Raw genomic sequence first — 26,820 nt, 5'->3', positions numbered from 1 at the left:
TTTACGTCCTTGAAATTCAGTATTTCTGAGGGGAAGAAGAACGTCAAGTAACCCTGTCGGAAAGAACATACCTTTAGACGTGTAAGTGGCAATAGGTGGCAGGAACGAAGAGGACGCAAAGCCAGTGAAGTGCGTACGCGAGACCCTGCACGAGGGTTGTGACCGCACGCCTCCCTGATTTCTTCGCATAAATTAGCATAACTCGGAATCCCGTTTGGTAGAACTACGCGCTGTGCGTACACACGACTTTCCATCGGTTCGGCAATACTTGGTGCACGTCCATAATCTCGTAGATACGGTACAAATCACGCGAATTACGAAAACAGTTGAAGTCTCTTAGATCCTAGCAAAAATCGCTCGTTAGTTGGATATCTTTGTTGTCTAAAACTTTCAACGCGATACTTACTTAAACACTGCGCAAGTTTAACTAATTACAAGCAAAAGAAATATTACAAAATCAATTACTCTTTCCTATTTACTAACGAATACTTGCATAGAAGTTACAATTTTAAAAAACGTTCTCATGGGAAGCGAAGTCTGTTAGAGAACACAGAAGAGAAAGAAAATGCAAGTTGATAAATGGCATCTGCGCAATCATAACTACCCCGTTGCTACCACCTCTCTGTCTCGTATTTCATCGTAAGTCCTCGAAAGCCACGATCGCTTTACGTCAGGCTGGAACAGCCTAAGTAGTTTCCGTGGGTTGGCCAACACAATTCGAGGGAAGCGAGTTTATCTTACGCGATCGTAAAAGTGAACTCTCGGCATCGTCGAGTATATCTGCGTTAACGATCGTTAAACTTACTTAAGCCGACGAGACGCTGCTAACATCTCGGAGGTCTGACGATAAAAACGGAAGATATCGGTCGTTAAAAATTAACGACGCGGATCCGAGTGCGTTCGCAAATGCTACAAAACGCAGTTTCCAGTCTCATCGATGATCGAGACCACTTGTATCCTCTCCAATTATATATCTTTGAGCCTTGCGTTGCTACTTTACTATTCCAGATTTGTACAACTATGATAAATAAGTATAACGTGCGTGTTGTGTAACAAATTTTGAAATTTCATAGCAAGTATCACGAAACGTGACTAGTTTGAACCAAATCTGATGTACAAGATATTTAGTGCGAGTGTATAGAGGCCAGAGGTATTTGAACAGTCAATTAGCCATTACACAAATGGATAATTCCATGTAAACGATGGTATAAATTTGCCGCAGAATGTCCCGAACCCCAGCGATATCGATCTCAGCCGGTGTTGCGTTTCAATTTCATTACTGTCCTCTCTGCTATGGTCAGGAATTTCCTGAACGATGTCTCGAAGCACAAGGTGAACGAGTTCGTGAAACAAGATAAATGGATAGACACGGATACGTAGACCAAGCACGATCTCTTTATTCGTTTCTGTCCGACACGAGTTTAGACATTGCGGGTAATACGGTAACGACATTGCCATTGGGTAAAATACGCGCGTCCCTTGCTCGTCGGAAAATCATGCAGGGCTTCCACGCACGAGTGACCACGTGCGACACGTTAAGAGGATTCGATTCTATTCCCTGTGTGGTATTTGTGGCTGAGCAATGGGGCTTATTGCCATGTCTTTCTCTTGTTGTCATCGGAGAAGCTGGTTGACTTGTCCATTTGATAGCTATGAAATCTGATTTCAATAGGCGAGTAACCGTGTTAAAAATGACATGATTGGCGACGATTGTGGGCTTCTCGAGTCTCGCATTTGCGATACTTTTGTCTCTAATATTTCTAGACGTAGGTTTCTTACGATTTCCTAACCGTAATAATCGACTTCAAATTTTATCAATAAATTTTAGGTTCACACTTTGAGAGTATCGATATATAATTGTCAATCCTAGAACACGAACAGTACATAATTCCAATTAATCGTCCCTATAATAATCAATAACTGCCATACTTAGGAACGTGTTTTTAATCTAATTTAATTTCGAGCATACATATTGAACTCACCGAAACAAGCAGCGCTGCAGCCCGACGAGAAAAGTGTCTCGAATCGTCGTTCCATCTGGCCTCGAAAATAGACCTGAAACGAAAAAACAAGGCATTCAGCGAACTTCATCGTTATCGTGGAAAAAACTCCAACCTTCCAGATATTGGTCGTTCCATGATCGAATCGACATCGGTCAAATATTTTTCATTGCTCCTTACCTTTCCTTTATTTTGGAAATTACGTTTAATCAAGCCAAGCGTCTTTCATTTAGTTAAAGCGTCGAGTAACACATGAATTTAGCGGCCCTCATTTGCGTGCCTCGAAGCGCAGTTATTCAAATACGCTGGCCCCGCATAATCCGTTGTAAACAGTTAATCCGATTTCGCTATTTTACGGTCGAGCATCGGATTGTCTTTGTTTAACTCCGATAGCCAGAGTCCTCTATTAACGCAAATCTTGCGGATATAAATCCTATTCTCCGAATGTATGCAAAGGAGGATCCACGATATTCGTATTACATATTGCATATGGTGTCGCGCGATTTTTATATTTTATTGTCGAACGCAATTTTCTTCGCCCTCGTCCCTACTCATTCCCTATCGAGTTTTAACACTTTGACTGCAACGTTGGTGATATATAACCGGACACGGTTTTTCCTGTGACGCCACGGTGGTCACTGATGGTCGGAGCGCTTGAACTTCTTATAATTGTAAAAATTGTATGAAAATTGACAGTTAGGTTATTTTGAATATAACCGGTAAATAGAAGATACTTTGAAATAAAAAGTGCCCTATTGAACAATTAAACATTTCTATTAGAACATCAATAAAAAAAGTGAGGACAAATCTTGCATTTAACGGTGCACTGTGTTTGCATCCATATCTTTGAGGGGTAATCTACGAATATTATTCTAAACACACCTTAGAAAATAATTGTAAATGCTGCTTTATAATCATATAATTGAAGTTAGAAGTGTGCACATACCTTACTATTACATATAGAATGAGCAAATACTGTTTGCGAATAGTTTGTTGAAATAAACCAAGCCTTGTTATAATATGTCGCTATCAACTGTTACCAAGGCGCCACGGTGGTCACCCGTGACCACCAGTAAGATAAACGGTTCATTGGAGAAGAATGTTGTCTTACATCGTCAATTTATTATTATTTTGCCATTATATACTTTGAATAATAAAAATACTCCCGTGGCGTCTTGAGCGAATCATGTGATTTCTGCGTGGCAGTCAAAGTGTTGATAGTTCTCAGGAAAAATTCAGACATGTCATTAAAGTAAAGGAAGTCTTCGTCTTTGATTTGGCCTATAAATACACGAAGGTAGCATTGTTTTGTAAAAGGAATATGATAAAATTTGGACGCATCGTTCGATAATTATATCGGAAATTGTAGGATGAAGCGAGGTATCGTTCGTCCTTCTGTGAATCTCGATGTAACGAAGGCTTTCGAGTTTTTCGATTCTCGGGAAAGCGAGGGTCTAAGCCGAAGCTACGCCGTATTATCCTACCGGCATGAAATCCACCCTCGGCTCACTGCAATTCTCGTTATAAACGAAGAAATCGTGGGTTGAGAAGTGGCAAAGGGTCGCGTAAAGTCGCGCAAGCTACGAGCTAGACACAATGTTACTCCTTATTTCAGGATTTATCGACGTGAGTTACGTGTCGCGTTTCCAAACTGGTCGGCGGGCGTGAGACTTAAACGCTTACCTCTTGATTGAATGCCAGGAGCGACAAAGGTCGTAAAGAAGGTTTAGAGGCAAAACAGTAATGCCGGTTTCCTTGGCAAGCATCGACAGCGCCCCCAAGCACACGCTGCTCCACACGTAAGCCGTCTGCTGCCTGGAACACGAAACGAGAAAAAATTTCATTTGATGCGTTTAGGATAGAATCCGGTCGTTAAGATGGAATTGTGTAACAGGAAGTTCCACAGTGACCATCAAAGTTTCCTGATATAAAAAGTTGACCACTTTAATGTAAAATTCGAAAGCGAAGCTACAGCCTCGACCCAGCTTAAAAATACATTCGAGATATTGTTATATTAAATATTGCTGCATCTTGAAATTTACGAACATTTTCAATTTTCATTGTATCCCTTTGACGGAGAAACAAAGAGGTGGAGAATTCAGAATGAACGATTGAAGAGTTCTTGCATTTTGACATCGAATACAGGAAATAGAGTTAAAAATTATATTAAATGATTGCTTTACGTGTGATGACTAGATTCTCAATGTCTATGCACTCGTGAAGAATTAGGTCCAAAAATACCCAAAGTATAGCACTCATTCTATTGTAATAATATGATGGGAATGAAAGAAATTGTTGATTAGATTACATTTATTTAGATATATTCATAAGAACATAGATTTACGTAAATATTTGCAATCTAATAATGAATATAACTTAAGCAACTTTCATTCAATAACTCTGCAAAAAAAAGTCCCACGTCAATCCTAATTTTGTGTCTTAATTACGGACTCTTAGCGAAATTTTTATTCTAATTATGATTATCTCCATCAGTTTCGTGTTTTTCCGATATTTAATCAATCGACACGAATATCGCATAACTTATTAACAATATTCTAAACTTGTATTAACATTCACAGGATAATAATGCCATTTAAAACACGATATTTATAAAATTCTATTTAATTTGCTTCAGATTCTCGCGCAGAACACTGCAAAAGAATTAAAATACCAGTATATAACTGAGAGAATTGATAGAAACAGAAAAAAAGAGCTAGTTTCCTGGTTAATATTATTAAACGATGAACCGCTGTTTGATCGAGTATACAATGTTTATTCCTCTATTTCTCTCAATTTCAAATAGCAGCGGTTAACTCTCGCTGAAATGGAGAGTACACAATGTGCAACTGAGGTACCTTTTAATTCCATTTGTTATATACCGCAGTTAATCACTATGTTTCACTGCATTATTTTAACCGGAAACCTGAGTTTTCAGTTAACTCTCAAAACTCGTATACAACAGTGCGCTAAAATGTTCAAAATGTATCGAATGTATAAATAAATACCAAAATGTTTAAGAGGAAGTCTCGACCTCAGAAAGTTCATATAATTAATTCATAAAAATTTGATCGACTGAATATTTTAATGTATTGCAATTTACAAATTACATATACGTGATTTTCTAAAATATTCTGTTCTTCGATTAACGTGATTAAGTTCATTAGCATAATGTTGCGCGTAGTTTACGTAAATAGCAAATTACCTAGTAATGGGTATCGCGATAGTAATTATCAAAAATATTTACTCCATCCTTTTTTTTTTTTTTTGTTCCTGTTTTCGATGTCCAATAACAACTTACCCTACAAGCCAAGAAATACCTAATAACACGTCCAACAAAGAAAACTTATATACAGGAGGATTTGCGCTTTGTTTTGGTAAACACTGGTTGGGTCGTGGCAGTAGACTAAGCTTCTGCTTACATATTTTGTCTTTTCGTATACTTTATATGGATAAGGCGACGTTTGCAGTATCGCTGCAAACAACTTATGGTTCGAGCCACTCTAAGACTACTAGATAAACGAATCAAACAAACAAAATCCGTGTCGAAACACTTGGTGATTTTGTCATATAGTTATTAAAATTTCAAAAATATGACAGCTTACATTCACAAAATATTTTAATATATTTTATTTTACCTTTTTAATACACCTTGTTTCAAACTTTGTATTCACATTATTTACTAAAATTTTTATCGTTACATAGAATCCTAGATCGTAATGTATCAGGTGCATCACCTTAGCTGACACGGCCTTTGTTATATTATATTTATTGTTACGACCGTTCGCGGAAAAACGCGATCGCGAGAAAACGCGTCAGCGAGAGGCGTAAATTCTCCTTACGATTTTGATAGTCGACGCCGCGAATCACTCGTTCCCCTGTTTCGATTAGGATAACAGAGGTAGTTCAAATGATTGTAACACTGAATTAACAGGGTTAATGTAAGCTTCTATCTTTAACGATATTTCAAATTGTAATTAACACGTTACAAATGATTTAACGATACAACCAGTTTATTATTATAATTCGACTCGACTTTATAGTATTTCTCGACGTATTCGTTTGACTAAGCGACCTTGATTTTATTTCTCTGAACCTCTCGATGCGTTCGGTTTGACTCCTCGTATAATACTGATTGCCCTTTGATTTTTTCCTTTGTTTTCTCTTGCAGACGACCCCCACCACGCTCGGTTTTCGCGACCATTCGCGCCTATGGTCACGTATGCGACCTGTAATTTCGAGCTATGGCGGGGAGACGCGGTCGCGAGAAAACGCGTAAATTCCCGTTACGATTGTAATAATCGACACCACGAATAGATCGATCCCCTTATTTCGGTTAGAATAATAGGGGTGGTTGATGTAGTATACCGATTAACAGGGTTATAAAATTTATATTTCCCACAACTTTGTACACTGATGAGTTACAAATCACATCAGTTTGTTCCAACAACTTTGTAACGAAGATAGTTACGCTGGTGCGTATGTATGAGTTAAGTAAGCGACTGATCTAAGGGTATAAACCCGGTCATGTTGACTGTTTGAAAGATGGAAAATCAGGGAAGCTCGGCGACGATGCCATGGCGAAGGAAAGCTAAGGATGGGTGTATCCAGCGCACGGGATCATCGGATTTGTTGATGCCAATTTTGGCTAGAGGATTGAGGGAAATAGACTTCGTTCTTAATTGGTGATTTGCTATGTTGGTGGGTGAGGAAGGATGCCAACCGCCCTCGAGATAAAGTTGCTAGTGGGAAGACTCATACGCGAGAAAAGGCAACTTTCCCGTGTCAACCCATGGTGGACAATAATCTTTCGAATACGATTTAATGAAAGAATATTTGTCCGGTCTGAAAGACCTTAACTAGCAAATTCCTGGGATTATACCCTGGGAGGGTACTTGAGGCTATTGAGGGTACGCAGAAAGGATCTGCGGATATCTGGTTGCCACCTTGCTCGCGATGTGTGGCCTGGTCTAGGCAGAGTGTCGCCCGGCGTAATACTACCTTTTTTGCGTAGGTAAAATAACGGACCGAAGGCGAATCAACGATTTTTAGAACTCGCTGCTTGACGATAACTATGCGCTTAGCGCTACATTGTGTGTACTCGCTGGTCATGTAAGACGATTTGTCTGCGACACTGTAGCACCAAAGGAGACGGTTAGGAACACGGCCTATAGTAAGCCTGGGGGCGTAACATATATATCGTCTTGAGTGTAAAACGAGAAATAACTTGAAAATATCGCCCCATCATCAAAAAGTTACACGCAATCGTATTAAGCAAGAAAGAGGAAACGATAGTTACTGTTCGTTAAACCTTGGAAATTACACATTGCGCGTCGAAATATATGCACAGAATATGTGTATACAATATTAATTTTGTATTAGGTCATCCCATAAGTTCGCGCCGATTTTTGTGTATACATTTCATGTGTCGATTTATAAACATACGGCGATAAGGGACCAATGCGCTTGAAAAATGGGAAGAAGTTGTACAACGAGAGAGGGATTACATTTTTTCTTGAAACTGAAAGGTATGTAAACAATCTTAACATATATAACCGCTCGAAAAACGGCACGAACTTATGGGATGACCTAATAAATAACGTTGAATTACGTTTTGCCCGTGAGAAGTTCCTCGAAATAAGAACGTCTTCGATATCACACCATCTTTGTTATAGATGTAAATTATGCTTCGCCTATACTTTTCTCAAATTTGTGCAAATTATAATCCGTATTATTATATTATTACTGCGATCACTGTTAAATGAAAAATTCATCTCGATTATTATTAATTAATGAAAAAAATAAGCTGATCTAAAAGTACCAAATACACCGATCGTACTTTGACTTTGGTCCTTCAACCTGATTAATGCGAGAAAAAGCACATCGTCAGATAGCAGTCAGATTCGAACCGTGACAAAACCAAACGAATGCAATAAGAAGCACAAAAGTTGCAGAAACGGTGGCTCGTATTCAAAGATTCTTTCACGCGACGCGAAATTTAGAAGGCGACTTTCTAGAACCACTATTAAAAAATTTACTTACCGGTCCGAAGGACCGATCTAAATGAAATGACGGTTGAAAAACGTCCAAATTAAAAGATCGCTCGCGGAGTTAATAACGCATTCCTGGGAAAAATTAACGAGGATCATTATAAGGTATAATAAACTTAAGCTATCTTTGAATCATGGCACCGCAAGGAACAATTATATTCATTCTTCGCGAGATACATTTAAATTGCATTGTGCCTGGCCGGACGATCGCTGGAGAGTAGGAAAAAATATAGACGAAGAAAATGTGGCGAAAAGCCTCGTAATTCGATACGTACGACGAATAATGAAACCCCTTTGTGGAAAAACCAGCCCGTGTTAAATTCGGATTTAAATCCATACCTTCTGTCGATATTTTTGCGAAATTAATAGTCGTAAAATTGTAATTTCTCTCTGACTAACCTGAACACGAACTGAAATATCGCGATATTTCCTTAACCCTTAAGGAATTTAAACGTTCGAAAAAATTTCATTTCGCCTGCTTTCATCGAGATAATTCGAATTTGCATTTAAATTGCAAAAGAGAAGAACGACCGGCAAAAATATCATACTCGCAGAAGGATTATTCGGAAAGTACAAAGAAAAGAGGTAAAGATATACGAATGTGAAACCGGCAGAGATTAAACGATACATATATTTCCTTTGAAAATAAGAAAAACAGCATACGTAACGTTCGAGCGTTCGGCCTTACTACGTACAACTAACCAGAAAGATGTTTCAACCTTTACTCAAGGTAAATTGTTATTAAGAAAGTTCGTGACTTGTCATTGTAAAGTGACAGCTCCCTGGAATGTTACCTTTCGAGCCGGAGTAGAGGAAAGTTAAAGATATATCGTCGATAACAATGGCGTTGAGAAACTCGTCGGTCGTTTCTTTTCTTCTTTCTGTTTCCTTTTTTCATCTTACTGAAAGAAGCTACAGTTCGCCGAGAACTATTTCAACTTCTTGAAATTAAATTAGGATATCTTTGAAGCGCGGCGTCGGCATGCAAACTTCGAGAAGGTCGGAAAGCAAAGCAGGCGAGGAGCTTCTGAACGAATGTGAAAGATAATTTTGTTTTTAACGGAACGAAAGGCAAGGGGAATAGAAAAAAGTGAGAAAGAAACGGGAAAGGGATAATACAAGGATATACGTATATATCGATAGTAGCAATTACGCGTTCGAGAAGTTTGGAAATACACATTTTCCTCCGCCGAAACGAAATTGAAATTCACCAGATCCAGATAGCTTCCTCTTCTCGCATTTCACGGTAAATTAAACGATCATTTAAATTCCCTCTCTCGTTTATACTTTTCATCGGTTCAATTCGGATTTATTCATTTCGTTTCATATCTCGGACTGCAATTGTTATTACAATTATTCTCCATGTTCAGGTGAAATACTCTTAAAATTCAATGGTTCTCGTGCTTCAAGCTTTTAATGCGTTGTATTTTTGGATCGGAGAAGTTAAACGTAACCAGTACTGTGCACCAATATCCTGTTAAATTTCGTAGAACTCGCTTTACTATGACATTTCCTATTCTTTGTTCGACTATTTTTATTCTGTACCGTCTATTTGCAACACTTACTTAGAATAACGACTAAGGAAATAATGAATACATTTGTTACCTGTTAGCTAAAACGAATAAATCTTTCGTAGGATCGTTCGAAAAATTTGATAAGGAAGATTTGGAAAGACGTTTGGCACAGACGAGCACATATAGTAATTGTTGTTGATTGACAAACGAAACAAAGTGAAATTAGATGGGCAGAATACCTAAGGAACAACGAACAAGCGAACAACAAATTGGAATAAAATTTTATTGCCAGTCCTGTCGAGTAACTCAATGTCAAATGAAATCGACAATTTGTACATATTACATCGTTTACGAATCATTCGCGTTATCAAATTATTTAACGCTAACAACACTGTCTAAGGAATGAATAGGTCCACTTCCATTCAAATCCCTTCCAATCTACCTAAAGAAAGAAACATCTCGTTCTTCGGCTACGTTCTCATCTAGGTACACTCAAGTTTCAGCAACGAATGGTCTAAAAGCGAAATGGCACCAGATTTCGAAGGATCGGGTTAACGCGGAACAAGCCCACCAGGAGGTAAAAGCGCAAACCATGGGATGGTAAAAACGGCGAGAACGTCCAGAGCAGAGCGACGCGGCATTTCTTACAATTTACATCAAAGCTCGGTAAGTAAGATTAATGAACGGTTGTCGTAACGAGGCGGAGTGCCGAGTTCCGTCTGAGACGGCAAAAACAGTATGGTCGTATGCTCGCGCCTGAAAACGGAGGATTACGCGCAGAAATTATTACTTATTGGATATTCGGCCGGTAATTATCACCGTGGAAAGAAATTGGAATGGAAAAAAACAACGGCGTTTCATAAATTGTAAGTTCGATTAAAGGAACGAATGACCAAACGAGATAACAATTTAAACGAGCAAAAGGTCGTTGATCTTATGATTTATCGGACCATGCTCTGTGTTCAAAAATGGATTCATCAAGCTAATGAATGCAGCTGTTCGTACTTGAAATAGACGGTTCTTTCTTCGAGGGGATTGCTGGACTGCTTAATTGTGAGTGATTTAAAAGTTCCGCTCAGATCGCTGATGTTTAACGAATAGCTTAATAATTCGAATTTTTTAACCACGATAGACGTTTTATCGCACGAACACGTATAATTCGATCCGCGTATTAATGTTATTACGTTCTCAAAGATGAAAGATCAGTGTAAAAGGATTTTGCTCAAAGTTATTTATTTTAGGTCGAGTGGAACAGATCAAGATTGCATGAGAATCGGGGCATCGTGTATAAAGTATTCATATCGAACGTACGTACAGACGTTTCTTGGCATTATCTTGCACATTTTGTAAAATATTCAAGATATTATGTTCGTATATATACGTACATAGGACCGAAGTACATAAACATAGGGTAAATAATGTAATCATACGATATCGTGTATTAATTTTATGCAAAGTGAACTATTTTCCTATACTTGAGGAGAAAAGCTAGTTAATATACATATCTGAAGCCTTGAGAGCAAAAGTAGTTTAACCCCAATACTCAAGAAGCTGAGTAATTCGCTATCTAAAATAGATGCGACCACAAAATATTCATTGCACGACTGATTCCGTTAAGTTATCTGACGCTGATTTGAACAACACGAATCCCTCGCATTCTCATAGTACTAGACCAATACAGGTTATTGGAATAAATTAATGCTATAAACTCATGATCAATTTAGAAAAAAAACGTAGCTTAGTTCATTTTTCCTCTTCATGCTTTACACATCAGACTGTCGCATCGAACCTCCATCAAATTTCTATCGCAACTATCAGTTACTACGTATTTTTGTGCATTTATGGAAAGTTTAGTTACAAGAACGCATAGAATATACATAGTATGCAAAAATATGTAAAATATCCAAAGTAATATAGATTAGTCGTTAGAATATTTAGGTCGTGAAACGTTAGTACGTGTATCTTTGCTCGGGTTCCGCTTTTTTCACTGTGCTCGTAAAACATCCTCGTAGCTATTGGGTTGACAACTAAGTGATTACAAATTTTGTCATTACCTCCTAATGATAATAGTACATTTCGCGATTAAATTACTTCAAGCTTGCGTAAATATTTTATTCTCAAATGCAGTCCGAATAATCAATCCTTATTGCTGTGTCTAACTATGGTTAGAGAGAGGTTTGAATGGTTGAAAAACGTCGACGAAATAGCAGAGTAATAAATGGAGAAAGCGAAGAATTCGATGGAAGAGTGCGATCAACGTAAATCGTTAGCCACTTAATTTCTTGGCAAGTATGCATAATGCAGCATAAGCAGCCGTGGAAAAGGAGATTCGTTTCGAATCGACGGATTTAAAAGGTGGCAATTACGCGGATAAGGAAAGGTATCGTCACTGAAAGGACGGGCTAAACCAAAGGGAAATGGAAAAGCGGACGAATGGATCCCGTGGATTCCGAGACAACCGCTTTATCCAAGCATCCAGCTGTCAATCGATCGACTCAACGATGGCTTTGCTTTTCGTTCCAAAAGTTTTTCCAAGCGCTATCCTCCTTTCTGGGTATTTGCTGGTTTGAAACGTTCGACGAATAGAATCACGAGACTTTTGGAATAGATCGTACAGCTTTGAATTTTACGAATTGAGAAAAAATTAAGATCGATACATGGCGAAAAAGAACAGATTTCGATGGTCGCTTTTGTATGCAAATAATATCCATATACATTTCTCTCGTAACAAGTAATTCGAAACAGTAATCCAACTAGCAAAGCAAAAGCATCATTTTCTTCAAAATTAAAATTTACCGTTAAGCCGCGTTTAATTTAACGCTCAACGAACAGTTGATCGATTATTCCTGTAAAACTATGGACGAAGAAAAAGGCCGATACAACGATCCAAGCATTCGGCGGTATTGTAACGTTCGCTAACAGTCGAATACGTTTGTGTAATTCGACGAACGATGTCACTGATTTCGAACAATAAACGTTTGTTACCAAACGTTTCGCATTCTTCCTCTTACTCTTTCACCCCCTTCCGCGCGTCCGCCCCCTTTTTAATACAAATATTCATTCGAGATTCATTACCTAAAAGCCCGAGGGTTGACACACTGACCCGTTTCAACGGTCATTTAAACAGAGCAGCCATTTACCTCGCCGTTTACCAGTTATGCACCTTCGCTTCTCTCGATATACCGCGTATTTTACACGGCTCGCGCCGCTATCTCGATATTTGTTTCTCTTATTTCCATCGAGGGGAAAAAACGCGCATTCGCTCGACGTCGAGAGCGCCGCGATCGATTGCAATACGAGCTGGTTTTTCCCCTCATTTCAAACAGGCCCGTGTTGCCCCGCGAAAGGTTCAAGTTTAATTACGTAGCCGTCCGGCGTCGAAATTCATTTCACCGAACAGGCCGCTGTTGCTTTCATTGGATAACGTTCTCACGGCGGAGGTCTCGATTTGAAAAACCGGTCGTATCGGATGCTTGATAAAAATGTTACGAGTTTTGCGAAAGCGGAACTAAGGATGCGACCCTGTTAAACTATTTTTAACGCGCTGTGTTCTTTCAATGATTTTTTGCTCGATCGGTTCATTGACACTTGAACGAGACACGACAACGTAATTACGATGGTCGTAATATCGATTTCATGATAGTGCCAAAGAGTATATTAGTAAAAGGTGCTTACAAGCGTATACATTCACAAATCTGTGTACGTATTCAGTTTCACATTATCGTTATTAATTGAAATTAACTTTTCGATGTCACGTTCTCAGCACACTTATCGACCCATCCGCTTATCAATCAGTCTATCGCTACCATAGTCTGGCGATAAAAATCTCTTAAAAATACTCTTCTTTCAATCTCTGTCTTCGTATTCCCCCAAAACAAGGCAGAAGACACAACCCCTAAAAAGAACAAAAAGAAAGCTTCAACTTCGGAAGAACGCTTTAATATACCATGACGGGAGTCAGGTAAGTCAAACGACCCCCTCCAAGTGCCCGAAGTCGAGCGACGAACTAGCCGTTACATCGCTTACCATGCATAAGTCCGCAATCCTCTTACACCGACGATAAAAAGATTTCCGCGGTAAGTTCGCGGGATCGTGCTCGTAAGCACTTTATATTTTCACGTTTAAGGATCGATATAAACGACCAAAGGGGGAAAGTTAGAGAGGATGAGGAACGCTCGAAAGCGATCAACCAGCCGGCATACACTATAGTTGGCTGTCGCTTCGGGGCCCGAGGGAGTAAATTAGTTTAGTTTATAATTTCCACACACCGCCTAGTCGCTCATGAGAATAAATGAGCCGTTGTTTCAACGTCAGATTGGCGTCGTCTCAACGGTTAGCGACGCTCGACGTCGCTGACGTACATACGTACGTATCTGCACACCTGGTAAGTTCTATGGTTCTATGAAATTATGGCTGTATTATGGCCTCTGGCACGCTACCTTATTTGGTTACTCGCAACCTGAGCGCAAGAACAAACAGAGAGGATCGCTTTTGTTATTCTTTTGATACGGATTTTCACGGGCTGAGGTCCGTGAATTTTTCGCTAGAGCGTCCTTTGCTGGATTTGACGTTTCAACGACGATGAATTTGTAATACGACAATGCGTCAGTTGCTAATAGACAAAGCAAGGAATCATTATCGTTGAATGATGGATTTTTAAGAAAATAATAAAGGTAGAAGCCTAGTTTTGTCTGTTAAGTATCGCCACCGATACTCGACGATATCTTTAAATTTCGTACGCATAGAAATTTGCAATCTGATAATTACGTTTGGTAGGGAGCATGTACAATAAATTAGGAAACGTTCTTATAGTAAATTCAACTTCGTTTCACTTTATTTAACTTAACTACGAGTAAGCAATTATGACGAAGCAAGTGGACGAAAAGTAATTATCACTGGATCAGGATTATTGTTTTGTATGGAGCTATTGTTGTTATATAAAATTACACTCACCCATGGTAAGCGAGAAACGACAATAAGAAGAAGATGCAAGCGAGTACGTCTGCTCGTCCTACGATGCCAGTTACCTGAAACAAGAAGAAAATGTCATGAAAATCTGATATACGAGTGTCGATATAAGATAAGTATCGAATAGAATCAGAAATTATATAAACTGTATCGCGCAAATAAATTATTTTGTATCAGAAATATTAAAAACGCAATCGTCGCAGAACCAAACTACCCGAATGATCGGTTCCACGCGGAAACATTAATACCAAAGTGGTAAATCTGTAGATTCTCGACACAAGAACCGAGAAACTAAATCGAAGGGCACAATGGACGTTCGAGCCAGTGCGAAGATCTTGCAGGGTAGGCGGTGGACTGAAATTGGATTTGGCTGTGTAAAACGAAAAGGCCACGACGCGCCAGAAAGCCAACGAGGGGATCCCTTTCACGGGACAAACGACGAGGAACACGGCCATGTGATCCAAAGGGCCAGGCACGAATTGAAAGAGAAGAGAAGAGTGCCTGGCCAAGTTATTGACAGTTCGCCACCAGTGAATAACCGTGCTTCCCGAAGATCGTCTTGAGCTACCGGCTCGGATGGTGCCAAGATTCTCGAGGATCACCTCGATCCATAGATTCGTATGTGCCACTGGGTGGCATCAGCATCTTCCGTTTTTCGTTTTATCCTTCTTTGTTCCGCTCCAACGCTTCCTTTTCCTTTCATTCTCCTTCATTCAGCGGGTTGCATCTTAGAAATTTACGGACATCGTCCATTACGACGAATCGGTCAACCATACCCAACGAATTAATTCTGAGATTCTCGCGCCGCTGATACGGGCACTCGAAATGAGAAACCGAAGGTCCCTTTCGTAGGATTACAATTAGTTTATTTACAATGGATTAAACAGATGTTGGTTAAACAGGAAACTTTGGTTATTAAATATGACTAAATACAATGACGTACTATAATTAAGACAACTAAATAGTTGACTTGCAACTCTCCTCACTACGGTTCCAACGTTCTCCCTCACGCGGACCACACTCTCTCGAGAACGCTAACGACGCTATCTCCCTGACTTCTCGATTCACACACTCTGACTTCTCAACTAACACCGACTATTAATTCGTCTTTCTCCCTTAGCATCCCTTTGTCTTTTATCTTAGCCCCATCACGCACGTGTTCCGCAACCGCTCATGGCCAGGATCACGCAGACCTTTTCCTAACTATTCGATCGAAGGGCCGATGATACATCGTTGGACCTATCGACACTTCGATTTTCTCGCGACATTGTTTATAGTTCGTCCGATATCTCTTAGGCCTTTCGTTCACGATATTACACTTTTAATTCATAGCTTTCGAACGAGAGCTTGTTAAACGGGATCGTTTCGAAGAAGTTTGAATCGAGGTCCGGGGGAATTGATCTTCCGATCTACGATACGGTCCCTGCACGCGCGCATGCAGCTACCGTCATCCAGTCTAACAACTATTCCGCGTTAATTTGCGACACCGCACCGTCTGCAGAAACTCGCGTCTCTATTGTTGGTTGGGTAGACGAATTTTCAATTTCGGTTAATCGATAGTTGTAATCAACTTTGTTACTTTCGTGATAACCTGCTTACGTTTGCGGTAACGCTGTTCCATTTGCCGCTATCGCCGAATGCCAACTTGTCGCGAACGTTGTGAATTGTTTGATGGAAAAATAGACGAACGGCGGGAACACGCAACGAACGAGTGTGGGATATATTTTGGAAATTTACGGCTAATTGTGCGAAACAAGTCGCAAATATGTCTCTTACATGACGTTATTGCTCAGAATATATGCAACTTTTATACAACCATTATAACAACGAACTATACTTACGATATATAGTCAGAGTTATTCGTTATTAATTGCGCACAATGACTTGGACTATCCTTTCGTCAAAATTTCCAGTATGTACGATTAAACCTGGTGAAAAAATGAGATTATAGTTTGTAATTAATTTCTTCGATGATTCTTGAATAGCGCCAATTAAAGAAAAGAAAGAAAAAGGTTCCACAATCATTAACCTTTTTTGTAGTTTTTTTATTTCTCTAACAAGTGCTATCATCTACTTTTAACAATTTAAGATACGGTAATATTAATTTAGAAATAAAGAATTACATATTTTACGCGAGCTATGAGAATGTTGTTATTTGTATTCTCATGTAAATGTGTAATATCGCAGACGATTTTTGCATCGAAGAATAAATTTTAATAGTACGCAGAACAAAGATGAATTCTCTACTAAACAGAAATACAAATGTTGAACTGTAATTGAATCTTCCAGAATATAAGTTAAATAAAAAGATAAAAAAATAACTCTGTTATAACCCTTTGCAATACTAATAATTAAAATATAATATTTATAAAATTTTCTAGAATTCAAACCTTTTGTGTATCTTCGATAATACGATAAATAATCGATAATAATCGATAATAATACGATAATAATCTTTTTTTTGTCAGACTCAACGCTTTTTACAGAATTAAAAACATTGAAAAACGTCTGAGTTCGAAAATCAGATAGGAAGTCTCCTAGGGAAAAATGTTATTTCACTTTTCCAATTTAATCTCGTTCGTTTCCACGCATATTGCATCGTCAATCGCGAAACATTTAATTTCGTTAAATTTTGGTCCGGCGATTGGTGAAATTAGGTGAACGTCAAGCATCGAAACGTTACATCTTTCTATTCAGCTATATTAATTTCTCATTGACGCGCGGCACACCATGATTAACAATGTACAGATACGCGTATTCTCTGCGTTCGAAAAATGATTAACGTTTGTCTGGGAAATTTCGAAGTTTCCCCCGTATCATTAAATTCTCATTATTATTAACTGTCCTGTACGGCAATAAATTACGTCACCGTTAATGAAGCGCCGTTGCATACGCCGATCCGCTAATTTCATACATTTTATGGATGGTTCAAGGATGCACGAAAGCAAAACCGATACAGTTGCTCGCGTTATTATTAAATTTCGACTATAATTGCGGCCGTGATGGACATTGATGAATATGACTTTCAACGTGGCCGGCTACATCAGAAAGCAATAAATCAATCCCTTTCCCTTCGGATGATGAAAAGAAACGAAAAGAATACAGGAAAGATATCGAGCTCTTCCACCAAGGGAGAACGATTTAATGAAACGTTAATTGCATTTCGCATGGTTACTTATTAGAAATGTGCTTCGATTGTCGTCGAAGCTACTGTTGCTCGAAATGTACATTTCTACATAGGCAATATCGAGAATTTGCTCGAAAATTAATTTATGAAATTTAGCTTACATCGGATTGTCTCAGATCACTTTGGTTATTTTATATGTTTTGCACGTTAGGTATATTTTGTAGACTTTCGAGACCCTAGATTTCGCAAAAAGGCATAAATATCTACAGTCTGATAGTTATACGTTTAAGCAATATTTGGAAACGAAGCATAAAATGTATATTCGCGAGAATCTTATATTTCAGGGAGATCTGCGAAAGGAAGGTGAGACAAACAAGTAAAATTATCTTAATAAAATTTGATTATGTTCTCTCGTATGATCCATTATACCGTTTGCATATTGCGATAAACTAGTTGGCTTCAATTTTATTGCTATCAGCGAGCATCGTTCTAATCTCGGATCTTTCGCGGCAATACAATATTATCTAAGTGACACGACGTATCGCGTTTTACGAGTTATAATAGCAATTCAGGGCGTGAGATTCATCACAGGTAAATGGGCCAAAACGAAATCGGTATAAGATAAACAACAAGTTGACATTTTCCGAGGACCCTGTCCTTCGTCCTCTTATCTACCCTATCCGCTTAGTGGAAGGAACTTCGAGGAAAATCTCGGACGTGGAACAATACTCCGTCAACGTCAAGGGGATGAGAAAGGAGTCGAAAGTGGTCTCGACGAGGACCAAGGAGCCATAAACGAAGGGTCTACTTAAGATAACAGAGATTACTCTGGCCACTTTGTGATAGATTCTTTCACGCGCCTTCAATGTCCCTCGAATTGATGGCCAGGGATAATGGGTAATTTCGAAAAAAACACCAACCGACGATTAACCTAAGTGGCGGCTCTACCCTCAAGTGGGAAAAACGGATTAAAACGAACGTTGTGCAATCGAGAGAATTTTTGGGCTTCTCTGAACTCTTGTAACGCTCGTTATAATATTCAGAGGGTGAAGCCAACTTTTTTTACGTAGATCCTTCCCCTCTAACTGTGGTTAGAGAAATATGAATCTGCAAAATTATGAATCCTATTTTTCCAGTTATATTCATAAAATTCTGGATTTACATAAATATACAAAGTCTACTAATCGCCTCTATCCGTTCTTTAAAAACGTTCATCGTTATATCCGGGTCATTCGTATATTGTTCGATTCATCAAGCGAAATAGTACGAACGTGGAATCACGGGAAAATAAGAATAAGATCATGCGAATGACGTTATACGCGATACTTAATAAATTCTCAAGTTGTCGAAGATCGCTGGTTCTCGTGGAAGCGGATAGATGGAAGTAGACGAAGCCGGGAGGATGCGGTGGTTGATACGTTCGTTCAAGTCGACGCCAGTTTGCTCCAGTTTGTACTTAGCTCAACTCCATTACCATCTCACTCGTTCAAGAGTCCTAATTGATTATATGAGGCGGTAGTTCCGTAGCAGTTCGCTCGTTACTCGGAGGTGGCTTATCCGCCCTCTTCTTCTTCCGGCCTCGAGCTTTCTCCTCGCAACTCCTCCACGCTCTTTTATATCGGATTGCATTCCTTTTACTTTCCCGCGCCTTTCCGTAGTCACAGACGCGCGTAATTAACGCGAGAATTCCGAGGGCTAAACAGACATGTCGGAACGGTCGATTCCTTTGATTTCCAACTCTACCACGTAACGCGTTTACCTCTGCAGATCTATCTAAATCTTCGAATACTTGCCAACTTCAAGAGAATCCGGTTTCATCGTTATCTTCTCTCGGATATCGCGAATATTACTAGGTCAGTTCTTCGTATCGTTTCTTTAGAATTATATCCTATAAATATTTATTTGTACGTTATGTTTGCATTTTGTATTTATTTGTATTTTATTCGCAAATTATGAATGTTATAGGGAAGTTTTGTACCTTGATAACGTATACGTTATTAATGTATAGATATGAATATGTTAATCTATAATCTATAATGTTAATCTATAATGTACAATTAATATAATATGTGTGGTAACGGAGGATCAAATGTGGTTAGCCATGTAACATCAATATGGCAGGAAATTAATTAATTCCGCTATATCGTGTAACATATCGCGTTAATAATTAGCGACATTAAGGAGTACTGTAACCTGTATATGTTAATAACACAGCTTAACCCAGTGATTTATGAAATTAGAAGCAACACAGTGTTTTCTTGTTTTTGTTACGATTATTTTGCCTATTATTGCAATAATTTGGAAATGACTGTTATAATATTAGTTCGGCAACTACTATATTAAATAATTTTTACTGTCGCTTTACACGATACCGATTTCAATATTTTCTACATTTAACGATATTTACGTGAAACGACTCTGCAATTAAATTATAATACTACGTTAACAATCGCTGACTAGAGAATTGATAATTCGTTGAAAGTACACGAAAGTTCACGATTAATTCAATTTCTTCGTCTAATAAAAAATAAATTTCGATAGAAATATAAAATCCAACTAGAAACTAGTAAAGAGAATATTCTGTTAAAGACTTACTATGTATCTGTGACTATCGAGAAAAGTAGATATTCTCCAGAGATTAATTCCACATTCAAGACATGCCTGTGTGTCAGTTACTTATAGTGGTTCTACTTTATTAGACGATTACAGCCACTGCATATTTGAACCTTTTGAAAGCGAAACTGATAAACTCCACTTTTCCTAAATGTCTCAAGTTGGTTAACCAGGTATGAGATTAATTTTCAATTATCAGGAAACGTACGACTTAATTGCACAGATTCGTTCATCGTAAAGTGACAGCATAAACGTACAGAATTCCCTGACATTTTTACTCCCAATTTTTTCCTGCTAATTGGATCGTATCTTGAACGAGTGGACGCGAGTAGTCGGGATTATCTTATCGCAGAATATAATGAAAAAGTATCTGCTTTTAAAGATAAAAAGCGAGCCTTTACAACATACTGCGACGTAATATACGACTGATATGAGACTGTCTGTTTTATCCTTTTATGGAATTATCAGGGTAAAGTATACGCATTTCGGGTCCTCTTTCTGTAATGTATAACTTACGTCTTTGATACCAGTTGGATTTCATGGAAATTCAACTTTCCCTTTATACAGCAGAGGAGATATTAGAAACTCCTTCTCGTTTTTTTTTTTTTTTTATCTTTCCGCATGTACGATACAGTTCATGTGTTTGATTTTTGTAATAGGCGAAGGAAGCTGGGAAGGATCGAGATAGAATTTCGGGTATTCAAGGTTCCTGCTTTTCAATGGCGACCCTGGAATGCAAATTTATGATGGATGCGGTAGACATTAAATAGACTCGAGCTGGCGGATTAACGACCGCTTCGCCCAAAATTGAGAACGTATGCGGTGTCTTCACGTGGAATTCTAATACGTAGCATGAATCAGGTTGCCGTAGGATGTATATATAGTTATCCCTACCTTGCAATTTTCACTGGCACTGGCAGTCTCGTAAGATCATTAAAAATCTGTGATATATCGTACAGGTAAAGGAAACACGCGCTTGTGTACACAGGTACACGTAGTATTTATAAGGATATTTATACGATGTTATATACAGCATATCTATTACACCTCAACGCCTTTATGGAACAAATGGAAAAGCCTTCACAGTTGTGCAGATTTTAACAGGCATGCAATTTAACCAAATAGAAGATATTACCACATCATAGAGCAGCTTGCACAAAAGCAACGACGAAGTCGCGTGATTCGTGGTTACGCGTTGCGGGCAATCCGCTGCTTTAATATTACAGCGGTCTTTATTAAACCTTCATCTTCTTACAAGCTGCCAACTCCATTCTCGACTGTATCCCTTGGATAACGACGTCGTTACCGTCCCTCGAATTTCATTCGCGAAAACTGCTACCGAAAAGACGAAGGGGTGGCTGAGAACGCCGGGGCCAATAATCCTTACTGCTACAACAAGCTTATTAAGGACGTTAAGGCGTTTATAACGCGGCGGTTTGGGACGTGACAATATCGTCTACTTTTGTCTCTGTCTCCGCTCCTATTCTGCTCTACATAGTGACAACGAGGCTGTTAACCTCGTTTGAATTGTTAATACAATGGAATTTTAAAGAAGGAACGCACGCCGCGTTTCTTAGTTATCTTCTTACCTATGAGACTTTGAATTTCTAAATAGATCGCGTTATGCGTTTCTAGGAAATTAAATTTCGTCGCGCTTTATGCAGAAGTTTACCAACTTATCGTTTGCAAAAGTACACACAGGATATTAAATAACGTCTTCTGTAGTTTTATATTATGCTCAGCGCGTTCGTTGTACTCTGCCATGTATTTATCAAACTATTTATTGATAACTATTTATCAAATTCAATAACTGTAAAGCGACGAATGATTCTGTGACTTTCTCAGCACCTTGAGTCAAAAAGTGACAGAAAATTCGACAATTCTGTCAAAGAATATCCTATAGATAAATTGATCTGCAACCAAGTCACTTCTATTTTCATTCAACACAAGAAATAGTTCATACCATTCCAATTTATTAAACGTGTCTTCGCAATACGAAGCTCAACAACGAATTCTAATTCCGACGAGCTTTTCGTGCAGGATATACTTGTCACTCGCAAATTCTTTAACTGTCAGATTTCAAGAATTATAAGATTTCATCGATTCTAGGAATATAGTATTATAAGATGTTATAACATGGAATGAGATGACATTCGTAATACCAGATTCTTGTCTAACTTTAACAACCCGGGACATTCCGTTAGATTTGTCTTAGTTCTCATCTCGTCGTTCCATTCATTTCCAAAGGAAGAGCGAAACGGTCCCATTTTCCTGACGAGCATAAATTTTCCCAGAGAATATTATTATCGACAAAAACGCCAGGCTTTAAGAAGCATTACGCTCTTCCATCGATCACGTACCCTGATGCTGCTGACGTCATCGAGATATCGCACGCCCTGTGAAAATAGTCACCGATATATCAGGATCGTGTACTTTGCCCTCAGGTTAATCGAATAATCTCTGTCCTGGTTTAATTTCAAATTTACAAAATATATACACACAGTCATCTTGGCTGTGAATTTTACTTGCCCTTTTTGTGATACATCGTTAGAAAAGAACGATGAGTTGTATAACAAATTCTCTCAGCTTCGAACTATTTCTATATTACTATTTTTATGGTTTTCTCTGTTGCTCTATATCTGAGGCTCACGTGTTAGATAGGGACATTTATTTTAGCGTAGAAATCGAACGATCGATGGCCACGAACGATTGATAATCGTCCGTTTTATTTCAACAAGCTTATTTTCGGGCTTTCGAAGTTAGTGAATAATGGTATTTCCTCGAACTAGTCAATTTATAATATGATCGATAGAATTACGTACTTTTTTCTTCGCGTACTTCAAAATTGACATACTTGGATTTATCGCTGTTCTGAACACGCAAGCTCTGTTATATTAAACCCTCTTGTACTCAATTTTACAATTAAAATTAAAATTTTTAAAGCATACGTCACGATACCTACTTGAAAGTAAATACTAATACAATGCGTGCTCTTAAGTATTTTGCCATATTACGAACACAGCGAGTCGTTCTACAGATTCCAATTCTCTAGACACGCATAAACACGTGCAGCGTAATCGTCGTTAACGAGTTCGGAAAAGAAAAACCAACAAATTTGCATAAGAATATGTCTCATCCGCTCGTTCTCCTGAAACATCGGTAACCGCTTCGCTACTCGCTAACCCGTCGCTGATCCTTCTAAAAGCTCGTTAAGAGCGAGTCAACGTGGTCTCTTTGTCATTCGAAAATTCAGAAATCGGAATCGCGGGTAATGTCTAAAGGAACGTCGAAACTCTCGAACGAAGCGCAAGGATGACCAGACCGTGAAGAATGGCCACTGTCGTCGAAGTCTTTTCTCTATTTGTCGCCAATTACTCGTCGAAGCTTCGACGTTCTTAAGGCGAGTCCAGAGAGAAAAGCTCGCGGTCACTGCCTCGGCAACTTTTATAGAACAAAACGTCGACGCGGTGGAATGCACGCCACTATCGGTCTCGCCGGTTCACGGACCGAGCCTTCCCGACAAAGGGATTTCCGCTCGATACGTAATTCTGTCGATACCTCTTCCGGCTACAATAATGTCGCGCGACGAGATAGCAAGCGGCGACGCGACGTCGCTCCGAAGCAATTTCTCCGGTGCGTTCGTCGATTTATAAGTTCGGATTTATAAGTCCGTAGGGTTTATAGGTTCTGACGCTTGAACGGTTGTGGTGACGGTAATTGTTGAGACATTGCAGCGGTGGATCCTTCCGACAGGCTTGACGACAGAGGGTTTACGGGATCGGTTCTCGCGAGAGAAGAAAATCGTGACAGGGATAATGGGTTTTGTAGATTTTTAACGATGTGCGACGTCGAAAGAGGATTATCGTGTTACGGAAGAGTTGGAATTAGTCGACTATAACATAGAACTTGAATCGAAGAAACGAAAATTAAAACGCGAGGTTACATGGAAAAACGCATCACGCAGGGAAAAGAACAAGTCCTTATCCAACATACTTTGGAAAAAATCGTTCAAGGTTTCAAGAATATGCGGCAAATCGACAAAATTTCTAGAAGAAATTACAAACTTGTCATTTTGACCGGTCGACTCTGATAATTGAACTTCGATCAATACGAAGCATTTAGAAAGTTTCGTAAAACGGATAAAAGTGAAATAATTCGACGTAGCAGTGATTCGATTATAAAACGAGATCGAAGTAAAATTCACGTTTCTTTGAGCGTCTGTTATCGAAAAACAGACGATGAAGAATGAAATTCTTATGCTTATTCCTATATCGGAATATTACTTAACCACGCGCACATACTGGAGATTCACGATATCGACGAAAGAAAGTTCACAGGATTGTGCCGCGAAACGATTCGAGAATAAGGTCGGCAAACGATGACGGCGGAAACGAAGAAAAAGGAAGAGGAACGCGGGGATCGAGGAAAAGAAGAAGGTAGCCGGTGGAAGAAACGAGGAAAGCGAGATGCGGTGGCAAAGCCCTTTTCCCAAGTGGAGTTGGCAGGCCTCTTTTCTTGCAACTTGCATAAAACCATTTTCCAACCCCAGTCAAGACGGGCTTCTATGAAGTTTCCTTCCGCGGGCAACTAGTGCGCCGTTTCAGACACTCGCTGCTAGACTGTCGGTGCTTTAAGTTGCAACGCTTGGCCAGTTTGTAATAGTATTGGCGATACTTTGTGAAACTTTTTCACCATTGTCGAAACCAGAGGAATTTTCGAAAGGTGCAAAGAGAATAAAAGCGAACTATGGGTATTTTGAATTGTATAGGTACGACGTACGTAGTATGGTTGCTATGAACTGGAATTACGAAATTTCTGGACATAAACTTTCAACCATAAAGAACGCACATGCTGAGTTACTTCCACGCGTTATTATCTTGCGAACCTATACATAGTCGCAAGCGTACAAATAACGAAATGATCGCTAGCAGATTACTCACTGTACTGTACAAAATGTTATTTTAATTTTCTTTTCTATGGCACAGGATTTAAAAATACATTTCTTGTACTTTGAAGCGCTATAGATGTAGAGCGATTTGATTACTTTTTAAACGAACGAAGTATACAATTGACTTATGAGAGTTATTTTTGAGAGGCTTCATATTGATAAATTATATGCTATTATCCAGAAGAATAGGCAAATAAAAATACAACGTTCAAAAGAAAGAATCCAATTTAAAGCTACGCGACTACAAGTAGAATAAACGACGCATCGTGCTGTGTCAGACATATCCCATAATGATAAATGTATAAAGAAGGAAATGTCCACTCGCCAATACGAGTTAATTTTATTAAAAAGCTTCTATGCTTCCCTAACAAATTGACAGGATACTATAATCCAAACATTTTTAATATAGCTACCTACGTATTTACACGTTTTATCTTTTTATGTTATCCTCCAATATAATCTTTATTTAGGCCAATTTAATCCAAGAACGTTGTGTAAATATTATTCGAACACAATAACGTGTAAATATAATTATACGTAAAGCAACATCAAATTAAATAAAATCGGTTACGTAAGCAAAAAGAAAATCGAAATAAAATAAATACTCTATTACACACAAACATTCGTAGAAAATCCAAAAATTTGTATATTATTTCGAAAACTCGTTGTTTCATCTAATTATCCAAATTTATCTTCGATCCAAGTCTCTGATTCTCGTACTCGACAGTGAGCAAAATAAATTAAGCACGATTCATTAAAATAGTCACATGCCGGATAATATCGGTCGGTGGGCACGCTTAATTAATGACCTCAATTAGTAGCCTGTTGAATATACAGGCGTTTGAACGTGTAGCAGGAGATTGCTAATCTTAGTCGTCACCGAGCAGAATCAATTTCCTATGACGTCCAAGTGTAAATTGCACGGTTACGCAAAACTTACCGCAAGTTCGCCGACCATGCCGTAGAGAGGGTCCACCGTGGCGTATGTTATCGGGCAGAAATTGTTATCTGGATCCCGGAATAGCGAGCAACAACTCAGCCATTTACATACCGTCGTGATAGCGGCTGAGTTATGCCGACTAATGCACTTGTCGACTAATGCCCTCGAGTTGCTCTAGATAGTCGCGAGCGACCCGCTTTGACCTCGACTTCCCTATCGGTTCCTTTGGGATAAAGCGAATTTTAACGGCGATATCGAATGGAACGGACAAAAAGGACGATAACGATGCCGCGTTGTAACCTTATGGGATCGCTTTGATAGTTTCCGCCGAAATTGAAGCCTTTCATCTCGACCAGCGAATAGCGAAATCGCCCTGTTTTCCATCCAGACCAGTTAGTCGAATGGTATTACTTTCGCGGTTTTCCATGCGCCGAATCAAGATTTACAATACTGGAATTGTACGATTAGACGTGAAAGTATTTTCGATCTTTATAGAGGATTGCTCTTTCGTTTCGATTAAGCGCAGGCTTAATAATTTCATGTTATTCGCGTTACTCGTACTCGTTCGGATATAAAGCTGAAGAGGAGTAGAAGAAAAGTCGAGTGTTTCCCTTTGATGTGAACCGTTTTTGGGGAAATTTATATCTTTCAGATAGAACATGG

The 26,820-nt window shown here is 38.9% G+C and overlaps 1 protein-coding gene across 4 annotated transcripts in view; it reads right to left on the bottom strand.

Annotated features, from left to right (window-relative positions):
- Positions 1-26,820, bottom strand: part of LOC100651353 (protein O-mannosyl-transferase TMTC1) — a 269,329-nt gene that overhangs the window by 107,833 nt on the left and 134,676 nt on the right. For all 4 annotated transcript variants that reach the window (XM_048406882.1, XM_003402901.4, XM_012319409.3 and 1 more), the window contains exons 3-5: positions 14,515-14,588; positions 3,684-3,815; positions 1,983-2,055 (exon numbers count right to left, since the gene is read on the bottom strand). In XM_048406882.1, the coding sequence (XP_048262839.1) occupies positions 1,983-2,055; positions 3,684-3,815; positions 14,515-14,588 (279 nt within the window). The remainder of the gene's footprint in view (positions 1-1,982; positions 2,056-3,683; positions 3,816-14,514; positions 14,589-26,820) is intronic.

The sequence above is a fragment of the Bombus terrestris genome, chromosome 6 (assembly GCF_910591885.1).
Source record: "Bombus terrestris chromosome 6, iyBomTerr1.2, whole genome shotgun sequence".
NCBI lineage: Eukaryota > Metazoa > Arthropoda > Insecta > Hymenoptera > Apidae > Bombus > Bombus terrestris.
This window is presented reverse-complemented; position numbering and strand designations above follow the sequence as displayed.